The 10,674-nt window shown below is 52.9% G+C and overlaps 2 protein-coding genes across 9 annotated transcripts in view; both read left to right on the forward strand.

The window, feature by feature from the left end:
- The window catches only part of DOCK3 (dedicator of cytokinesis 3), a 735,684-nt gene extending 732,316 nt beyond the window's left edge, over positions 1 to 3,368 (forward strand). For 7 of the 8 annotated variants that reach the window (XM_033208879.1, XM_033208884.1, XM_033208901.1 and 4 more), the window contains one exon: positions 238 to 3,368. In XM_033208879.1, the coding sequence (XP_033064770.1) occupies positions 238 to 747 (510 nt within the window). In that variant the 3' untranslated portion in view covers positions 748 to 3,368. The remainder of the gene's footprint in view (positions 1 to 237) is intronic. The other variant, XM_033208909.1, reaches the window with a different exon arrangement.
- Positions 3,369 to 4,350: 982 nt separating this feature from the next.
- MANF (mesencephalic astrocyte derived neurotrophic factor) lies at positions 4,351 to 8,785 on the forward strand. Its single transcript, XM_033208977.1, is given in 5 exon segments — positions 4,351 to 4,387; positions 4,390 to 4,578; positions 5,339 to 5,466; positions 6,859 to 7,000; positions 8,346 to 8,785. Coding segments are annotated over 5 exon segments (681 nt in total). The 3' UTR covers positions 8,531 to 8,785.
- The last annotated feature ends 1,889 nt before the right edge of the window (positions 8,786 to 10,674 follow it).

The following is a 10,674-nucleotide window of genomic DNA, read 5'->3' on the forward strand; positions in this document are numbered from 1 at the left end:
TGCACAGCAGCCAGGACAGGGCCATTTTTTGGCCACAGAAATGCAGATGATTCTGGAGTTCCACTGGCTTACTTCAGGGTGGTGGGAGGAGCTGGGAGCTTGCTGCTGAAGAAACAAGAAACATGCTGTTGGTGAGGGTTAAAGTTCATTTATAAGCAGGCTCTTGGTCTTCCCATGGCAGGCAAGTCAGCCTGTCTGGAGAGAGGGATTCTAACATGCCCACCCTTTCCTTCACAGTCTCCTCTCCACCCTATCCCAGCCTCCCCAACAAGCCCCCAGTCAGGTCTGGACGGCAGCAACTCTACGCTGTCCGGCAGTGCCAGCAGCGGTGTGTCCTCCTTGAGTGAGAGTAACTTTGGGCACTCCTCGGAGGTCCCACCTCGCACTGACACCATGGACTCCATGCCAAGCCAGGCCTGGAATGCTGACGAAGATCTTGAGCCACCCTACCTCCCTGTCCACTACAGCCTCTCTGAATCTGCCGTCCTGGACTCCATCAAGGCCCAGCCATGCCGAAGCCACTCAGCCCCAGGGTGCGTCATCCCTCAGGACCCCATGGACCCGCCTGCGCTGCCGCCCAAGCCCTACCACCCCCGCCTGCCAGCCCTGGAGCACGATGAGGGGGTGCTGCTGCGTGAAGAGACTGAGAGGCCTCGAGGCCTGCACCGCAAGGCTTCATTGCCTCCTGGGAGCGCTAAGGAGGAGCAGGCCCGCATGGCTTGGGAGCACGGCCGAGGGGAGCAGTAAGGGGCAATGAGGCGGCTGGGATGCCGCCCTCAGTAAGCAGCTTGCCAACCACTCCAGGTCTGAAAAGCAAGTCCCCCAGCCCAACCGCAGGGAGCCAGAGAGGCTTGGCACTCAGGAGAGAACCACCCCAAGTCTCCATTCTACTGCCGTGAACTCATGTGTTGCCATGTACAGAGGCCACAGCAGCATGAAGGGTTGTGGCTTCCCTTTTTATTTTTTTACATTTCCATTTCTATGGGTTTTCCTTTCTTTCCTTTATGCAGTAGATGCTTTCTTCCTCCTGCAGTTTTGGACCATGTGGAGCTATATGGAGAAATTGCACAGACGGAATCACTTTGCCACACTGCAGGGCCCAGGAGCGGGAGCCCAGGCCCTCCCTCCAGGGTAGAGATGCACAGAATGGAAATTGCACTAAGGACCTCTTCCTTTGCTGTATGGACAGAAGAGTTCATGGTTGCATTCAGGGATTGCAAGGACCATATAGACATGTCACAGGTGGAAAAAGGGCCACAAGCCGTTTTGCACAAATGCCTGTCCACCTGCCCCTCTTCCATCCAGGAGTGTGCTACTGAGGGGCTGGCTGGACCAACCTGCTGGCTCAGGCATGTGACTGGCCTAACTGCATGCCCAGGGAACTGCCAGGGTTCAATGGGCCAGCCGTCTCCTACTCCATCTTGGATTTTTCTCTCCATCACATTATTTCTGACCATTTGCTCCCTTCCATTCTTGAAACACCTCATGCCCCACAGGAGCCCCAGTGGTGACTGGATCTGCAAAGGTTATCTCCCACCCTCTGGGGTTTGAGTGGAGGTATGGAGCCAGAGGGGCTATCTTAGCCACCTTCCTCCTAGGGGGAGCTGGTCCCCTTCCTATGTGGTAGAGACTGGTGTAAGAGTGAGTCTGGGGTGTGGCAGGCGCCAGAAATCCTCGAAGCTTTCAGAAGCGTTCAGAATGCCTACCATCAGCTCCTGAATCAGGGATTTTCAGCACTACCTCTGAGCCATGGGGGTGGCTGCCTAGCCAGGCTTCCAGGCCCTGAGGACATGTGGTCAGGTTCAGCAGGCTCCTGGGTAAAGAGGGTGGGAGGGAGCTTCTCCTTTTGGAAGCAGATAGCCGTGCAGGTAGAATTGTCATCTCCCAAGTGGCCACATACAGCAATCCGCTCCAGGCCATGGGGACCACCACTCAGGGTTTGGGGCTGGCAGGAGGGCAGTTTCTCCAGTCTCCCCAGTCTGTTGGTGTCTTTATAGGAAACTATAAAGCAGAGCAGTGGTGTCTTTAGAGGAAACTCATTCAAGTCAGGGCACTGATTTTCCTCTCAGTTTATTATTTGGGGGGATAGGGTCAGGTGGGTATAGTAGTACTTCACCAGGGTGCTTTTAAGTTACTTTAAAAAAAACAAAAAAAAAGCCTACAAAATTTATTTTTTCTTTTATTTGCTCAAGTTCATATTAATGATGGTCACAAGGCTGCCTTGTTGGGCAGGCATGTTGCCCCCATTTCCTCTTCTGCTGGCCTGTGTGACCTTCACAGCCAGGCCCTGGGCCCAAGCCCCTCATCCCTTCTCCACTGCCCCTATTTCCAGACAGTAAAGGCCGTGGTCAGGGTGTTTTTCACTTGTAAACAAACCCCAGCTTGTTCAACAGAAATGCTCATAACCTACTGGGAAAGATGGAGGTCTAAATTACCTCCAGGGTTTTTCTGGGGCTTTATCATCAGTGTGGGTCCCTTCTGATACCATCAGGCTCACTCCAGGCAGAGTGGGGCAGAAGGCTGCTAAGAATGTGGGCCCTCAAAGGGCTGGCCTGCTTCTCAGCCTACATTTATTTGCAAGCTTCACTCGCTGGACCATCTGGTGTTCACAGGTGTTAGAGGGTCGGGGCTAGCTTCAGATTTGATTCATAGGTAGGAGGGCTTAGATTTTAAGGCACTTCTGAACGTCAATCCCTGGACAAGGCAGTCACCACATAAGAACAGCTACCTTCTCCACTTCGTGGCACAAGAGGTAAGGAGGGGAGTATGGGTTCATTTGGCTTCGCATTATGCAAGTTGAAACCGTTTGTTTCCCCTCTCCATTTTCCCTAACTGAATGAAAAGGACACATTCTGAAATCCCTTTTGTTGGAGAATATTCAGTCTGAGGGGAAATGGGAGGCCAGAGATGAGAACCCTTTGAGAAGATTGTAAAATACTGATTTTCATTCTTTCAAGCTTACTTGTAAATACCTATTTGAATGCTGTGTATTTGTACAGGAATTTGAGCAAAAAATGTATAGAGTGTGATGTCCAATTGGTATTCAGCACTATAAATGTGTTTTTAACCTCACGCATTCTGTGCTTATTTAAAACAAGAAAACTTCTAACCATTCTTTTGTGTATTCATGTTTAAAGAAAACAAGTGATTTAAAAATGATCTTACCTGTACCAGAAAAGCAAAGTTAAAGGAAACAAAATTGTACCATTGTCCCAAGAGGTATTTTACTGTATATATTGTGGTAGCATGTTCAAAATCCAACAAGTAATGTGAATTTTAGATGTAAATATCTGCCACTTGATTTTTTCCCCCTTTCCCCACTTCCTTGACTGCTGTGATGTGAATTAAAGATGAATATCTGATAATGATCCACTGAATTCACTGAATGGGAGCAGAGGATGTGCCCCTCTCCAACCCTTGTCGCCGGGCTCCAAGCCCTTTTTAGCCCCATAGACATGTCCTTTTTGCACTGAGTAGAGCCAACCCTTCCTCAAGGCAGGCAGCCAGGAGGGCACTTGGAAGGAGGGCAGTCGAAATGGAAACATCCTCCAGTGCTTCTCTGCTGATGCCCGGGACCCCACTCAGGAGGCCCCTCAGCAGCAGGGGACCCCGAAGGCCTAGCGGGGAGGCAGGAGGAGGCGGGCCAGCCACCAAGCCACGCTTCTGAACTTGTAAGGGCACCTCCCGAGCCCCTCACCTTCCCACTCTGAGGCGACCCCATATCCTCGACCGATGATCCGGCCCGGGCGCTTCCCTCCACGGTCTAGAGTGGCGGCCTAGCTTTGAGCTTGGCGCGCCTTGAGCCCTTCCTCCGGATGTCCCGCCGTCCGTCCACCCCGCACGTCTCCTGTCAGCCTACGCACGGCGGTCTCCGGTCAGGTGGAGGTTCAGGAGGTGGGCTTCCAAAGGTTGGGTCCCTTGCCCACGCGAATGAAAGAAGAAAAAAGGAAAGAAACTTTTGAGTCTTGTCTGCGGTCGCCCGCCTTCCCTCCCTGCCTAACCTGTCTTGGCTGACACCAGAACAACTGCGCCACGAGTCGGAGTCCGGGCGAGGAGATCCCGCAGGGCTTTTCGAGCAAGCCTGGGGCCCAGAGCAGGGGTACACGGGTCAACTCAACAGATGTAAGGCAGTGGCCGAACCCCATTTCAGCTAGCGGTACCCAGCCTCAGCAGAGTCGCTGCCCTTACCCAATATGGCGGTCCACACCGCTTCCGTCGCTGCTGTAGCCGCTTCCTGCGGCCGGCCCGGGTTCAATCAGCGGCCGACAACTGTCTAGGGCTCAGACACCACCAGCCAATGAGGGAGGGCAGCGTGGAGCCGCCCGTCTGGGCTCCACGGCTTATGGACCAATGGAGATGTGGCGTGTGGGAGGGCGCGGAGGGACCCCTGCCAATGGGGAGCTACGGCGCGCGGCCGGGACTTGGAGGCGGCGCGGCGCGGCGGGTGCGGTTCAGTCGGTCGGCGGCGGCCGCGGAGGAGGAGGAGGAGGAGGATGTGGGCTACGCAGGGGCTGGCGGTGGCGCTGGCTCTGAGCGTGCTGCCGGGCGGCCGGGCGCTGCGGCCGGGCGACTGCGAAGGTGCTGGATGGGGGGCCTGGGGCCGCGCTCCGTGACCGTTCTGGCGACGGCGCTGAACCCCACAAAATCACCAGACGGCGGGGGCCAAGAGGGCGGGGGCGGGGGTGACGGGGGGGTCCCGGCGGGGCCTGCACGAGGAGGCTTCGGCACCCGCCCTAGTAAATCTTGCCCGGGCCTAGAAAACATTGGTCCGACGAGGAAAAGTTGAGACTAGATCCCGTTGAAAACTTGGCCTGAAATCTCCATCACGCCTGAGTTATTGTCCCCACCACCGTCCAGAGGTTACCGCTCCCCGTCCGACGTCGGGAGCCCCAGGGCTGGCCGTGGGTGCTGCGCCCTGTCTGTTGGGATCACAAAGCTGCACCTCTGGGTCCGCTGTTGTATTTGGAAATTAGCAGCAGCATTTTGATGGTTTTTCTCCTCACCTTCCAGTCTCTCCATTTACGAGGTCACAGTGAGTCCCGTCTCAAGGACACGTGTTCACTATGGGCTTAAACTTGATGAAAGGAGCAGGGAGGAGTCGTTTATAGGTCATTGGGTGATGCTTGGTCTTTTGATTCCCTGGGTGTACCAGGGGACCCTTGCCACCTTGAACCGGGTTCCGTCTACCTGTAGGCAACTGAGAAAAATCGGTGATGGAAAAGCTCACCTCTAATGATTCATCCCCATGTCTCCTATTAAAATTGTTGGCGGAGTTCCTTCCTGGTGGATTGGAACAGCTTGGTGATTGCTGAGCATCTCCCGTCCCTCTCTTTTCCAGTTTGTATTTCTTATCTGGGAAGATTTTACCAGGACCTCAAAGACAGAGATGTCACATTCTCACCAGCCACTATTGAAAACGAGCTTATAAAGTTCTGCCGAGAAGCAAGAGGCAAAGAGAATCGGTTGGTAAGTAGTTGGTGACCCTCCCCAGCTGGCCCTGGTTCATGTTAACCCTCAGCTTCATTAGCTTTTTGATAAAAGGCCTTGCCCGCCTCTCTATTCAGGAAGCCAGCTACTCTTCATGTACTAATGTGAGACTGAAGTGCTTCTATGTCCTTCCCAAAGCATGCATGTATTCTGCAACTGTGATTTTTTTTTTTAATCCTGTTAGTCTTTGTTAAGCACCTACTGTGTGCTGGGCACTGGGAGTATCAGGGGAAAGAAGTGACAGGCACACAAATAATGCAGTGTCTGGGTGTCATGAAGAAAATGGACCAGTAGGTGCTGATTTAGAGTGGCCATGAAGTCTCTGAGGAAAGGTTATCATTGAAGTGAGATAAGAACATCCCATACAAGGAACAGCAGTGTGAGTGCCCAGAGGCCTGAACGAGTTTGGCATGTATGTGGACAGGAGAAGGTGACAGGGTGCCCACAGGATGGGCAAGGGCCAAATCAAGACAAGAGCCCTAGTGAAACAATGCGTTTTCTAACTTTAATTTCCCTGGCAGTCTCTGGCTTATCTCTCTGTTAAAGGTTTGAACCCTGGTGACACTTAAACTCATTTGGTAGCTGTCAGCTCGGACTGAGCATGTGTTAAGAGTCCAGGGTTTACACTGACTGAATCTGACTACCAGTACAGGCAGGGCACTGAAAAATGCAGCTGTGGGCCAGGTGCGGTGGCTCATGCCTGTCATCCTAGCACTTTGGGAGGCCAAGGTGGGAGGATTGCTTGAGCTTAGGAGTTTGAGATCAGCCTGAGCAAAGTGGTGAAATCCCATCTCCACAAAAAAATGTTTAAGCCGGGCACGGTGGCTCACATCTGTAATCCCAGCACTTTGGGAGACCGAGGTGGGTGGATCACCTGAGGTCAGGAGTTCAAGACCAGCCTGGCCAACATGGCAAAACCCCGTCTCTACTAAAAAATACAAAAATTAGCCAGGCATGGTGGCAGGTGTCTATAATCCCAGCTACTCAGGAGGCTGAGGCAGGGAGAATTGCTTGAACCTGGGAGGCAGAGGTTGCAGTGAGCCGAGATCATGCCACTACACTCCAGCCTGGGTGACAGAGCGAAACTGTCTCAAAAAAAAAAAAAAGTTTTAATTAGCTGGATGTGGTGGCCCACATGGTAGACCCAGCTACTAGGGTGGCTGAGCGGGAAGGATCACCACCCAACAGATTGAAGCTGCAGGGAGCCATGATCATGCCACTGCATTCCAGCCTGGGCGACAGGGGGTCCCTATCTCAAAAAAAAAAAAAAAGTTAGGCCCTACCAGAGAGATGGTGTTTCAAGGTGTCAGTATGTTTGGAGGCGATGGCTCTCAAGCACCTCCTGAAGGCCATTGTCCTTTCTTGATGCAGTGCTACTATATCGGGGCCACAGATGATGCAGCCACCAAAATCATCAATGAGGTATCAAAGCCTCTGGCCCACCACATCCCTGTGGAGAAGATCTGTGAGAAGCTTAAGAAGAAGGACAGCCAGATCTGTGAGCTAAAGTATGGTGAGTACGCCTAGTCCTTACTTAATGAATGCTGTGCACCTTCTGGGTTTATTTCCCATCTGGGAGAGGAAAATGATGAGCTAGAGTCATGAGTGGATTGTATCGTTTGACAGATGGTGCTAAATGCTGGAGGGCCCTGGCATGGAAGTGGATGGAGGTCAGAATAGGCCTTATTGAATAGGTGATATTTCAGCAAACTTTGAAGGAGGTGAGGATTAGCCAAGAGGCCAACTAATGGAAGAGCATTCCAGGCAGAAGATACAGGCAGGATAAAGGTGGCCAGTGGCATGGCAAGTCAGAGAGCATTGCAGGCTGGTGAGGGCTTTTAATCTGCATGAAGTTAGGAGCATTAGGAGAGTTTGAGCAGAGAAGCAACATGGTACGACTTGGGTTTATCAGGCTGGTTCTGGTTGCAAGCTCTGAAGCCCCAGTGATCTTTACTATTCTAAAAAGAGGCCGGGCGCGGTGGCTCAAGCCTGTAATCCCAGCACTTTGGGAGGCCGAGACGGGCGGATCACAGGTCAGGAGATCGAGACCATCCTGGCTAACACGGTGAAACCCCGTCTCTACTAAAAAATACAAAAAACTAGCCGGGCGAGGTGGCGGGCTCCTGTAGTCCCAGCTACTCAGGAGGCTGAGACAGGAGAATGGCATGAACCCGGGAGGCGGAGCTTGTAGTGAGCTGAGATCCGGCCACTGCACTCCAGCCCGGGCGACAGAGCGAGACTCCGTCTCAAAAAAAAAAAAAAAAAAGAAATGCTATGTCCAAGTATGCAAGCCCAAGAGTTAGGAACTACAGCATCTCTCTTGCTGACTGGGTCTCTGGTTGTATATAGTTCCAGTCTTCAGAAACAGGGCGTCTTCTGAAAAACTTGAATGGCCAAGGACCTGTGTTCACCCACTTGGGTCTTCTGAGAGTCATCCTGGTACAGGTCCAGTTGGCTCCAGGTCACTGTGGTCATGGAGAGTAAGTTCCTCAAGGGCCTGAGCAGGGCTGCTCTTTGTCACCAGCCTGGAGCTGTTAGTCTGTGGTGACTATGTCAGAGGCCCTTGGAAGATGGGAACCATGTTTCTCCTGTAAGTATAGTGTGGCCTCTGTCCCTATCCTTGTCCACACTGCATATCTGTAGTAGACACAATATGTGGCCAGCCTTCCTGGTGAGGAGGCTAGTTCCCTCTTGTGGGGGCAGTAGGCACTGACATGCCTGTAAATGTGTCTGGAAATGTCTCTTCCTCTGAAACCAGTAGGGCTGGTTTGGCCATTCAGGGAGTGATATATTCTGGGACTACTGGGGGACTGCAGCTGCTCCACCCAGCCAGTGACTCTCCCTGCTCTCTCCTCCAGACAAGCAGATCGACCTGAGCACAGTGGACCTGAAGAAGCTCCGAGTTAAAGAGCTGAAGAAGATTCTGGATGACTGGGGGGAGACATGCAAAGGCTGTGCAGAAAAGTCTGACTACATCCGGAAGATAAATGAACTGATGCCTAAATATGCCCCCAAGGCAGCCAGTGCACGGACTGATTTGTAGTCTGCTCAATCTCTGTTGCACCTGAGGGGGAAAAAACAGTTCAACTGCTTGCTCCCAAAACAGCCTTTTTGTAATTTATTTTTTAAGTGGGTTCCTGACAATACTGTATCAGATGTGAAGCCTGGAGCTTTCCTGACGATGCTGGCCCTACAGTACCCCCATGAGGGGATTCCCTTCCTTCTGTTGCTGGTGTACTCTAGGACTTCAAAGTGTGTCTGGGATTTTTTTATTAAAGAAAAGAAATTTCTAGCTGTCTTTGGAGAATTATAGTGAATGCTGAAATGGGGTTTTGCCCCAGGAGGTTCCTACCAGTTTATGCTTTCCAGTTGCAAAGTTTGGGGGGATATTCATTTCCATTTATCCCTCAACCCACCAGCGCTGGAAAGACCAGAGCAGGACATAGGGGCTAGGGCCCGCTGATGTGCCTAGGTGTGTGCCACTAGAGGGCAGCAGGCACCTCAGCAGAAAGCAGGTAGGGGGTGCTGGGCTTGATACCCTGCCCCTTGATACCATATCTGTCTTAGCCACCCAAGAGAGCTGGAGGCCACAGCTTTAGGAGGAGTGAGTCTGGATACATTGGAGGGGCTTAAATTGTGGCTCAGTACAAGCAAGACGGTGTGTGGAGTGCGGTTTTCCGCAAGGATGTCTTCAATAACAGTGCATGTCAGCACTGACATCTCGATGCTGTTGGCCTGGCCACCTACTTGCTCTTTTGTCCATCCCAAGCCTCTGATGTCTATTCCAGTTTTTGCAAGACTAGCAGGAGTCAGCTTATACAAGGAGGGAGTGGGAAGCTGCCTTTTGCCTTTGTTTACCCTAGATTAGTCTTAACAGTTGAGGTCCAGGGTTTTTCTGGAGTCTGCTTCTTAAGCCACGCTCTGTGGCATTGGTGCTTAGGAAACCCAGTTGTTAGTGTGAGCTGTGGCTCAATGAAGACACCTGTAGAAACCACCTGAAAGGACGAACTAAGAACCAGTGCTTTCCAAGGAATTGCTCTTGCCTCAGATCACTTGTGTCTCCTAACCTCAGTTTGCCAGTAGGAGACCTTACAGGCTGCTGTGGAACCCCTTGCTTTCTTCCAAGACCTTTCCCCCTGCACCTGCCTGAGCTGCTCCAGGAGCTGCTTTCTCATTGTGAGAAGAGGGCATGACTTGGTGTGCTCTTCCCCATCGCAAGGATTCTGTGCCGGGAATTGGGTCAGGTTCTACCATGGCTCCAGCAACTGTCCTTGGAGAATGAAAGCTTCCTCAATGGGCTTAGAGCACCTGGGTACCCTTTCCCTCACCTCACCTGGGGAGAAGAGGTCCTCCTGAAGGTGATGAACAGGAGGGTACTGGCCAGCGAGGGCTCAGCGTGGCAAACTGATAACGGCTGGCACTATCTGTGCATATGGCCTCTTCATCCTTAGCTCTTGTGACCCTACCTTTCCAGCCTGCTGTCTGCCCAGATGCCCACAGAAGAGGGTGGGACCCAAGAGTGGTGTTAAAGAGTCTATTCCAACTGAACTGCAACTGCAGGCTTGTCTCCGCTTTCGGTTACTACCTGAATGACAACAATTGTCCTCATGGCCTTTTCAGGGACTCCTGCAGGTGAACCTACACGTGGAGAATGCACGGAATGTGGGCCTTGGATCCTGGGCAGGGGTTAAGGAAGGGCATGCATTAGTCCTTGGGGTTGTCAACCCCAGATCCCAGGCAGGAGATACCAAGGAGGGTGATGCGGGGTTTGCTCAAGCCTAGTCCTGGAACTGAGGGGATACTATATAAAGAGACCACTGACTGGTTAATGCCCCAGACCCCAACGCCCATGGCGTTGCTCCAATCAGCGAGGGCTCCAGCCCCTGCTGGAGGAGGTAGTTGGACCCAAAGCGGCAAAGCACGCCAGGGAGCACAAAGCGTTAGGTCGTCCCGCCGTCCTCTCAGGGTTCCCTACACTCCGCGTAGCCTCAAGCGTCGGCCATACAGGCCGCGCGGTGGCGCCAGAGCGCGCGACCCAGGCCCACTCACCCGGCACTCACAGGGTCACGTGGCACTGGGCGACGCTGCGCGATGAGGCAGGCCCAGCGCGGGTCTCGCCCCGCCCGCCGCAGGGTCACGTGGCACGGCCGGCGCAGCTTGATAACGCAATGCCCGGCCCCTCGGCGC

This window comes from Trachypithecus francoisi, unplaced genomic scaffold, assembly GCF_009764315.1.
Source record: "Trachypithecus francoisi isolate TF-2019V2 unplaced genomic scaffold, Tfra_2.0 Lachesis_group0, whole genome shotgun sequence".
Taxonomy (NCBI): domain Eukaryota; kingdom Metazoa; phylum Chordata; class Mammalia; order Primates; family Cercopithecidae; genus Trachypithecus; species Trachypithecus francoisi.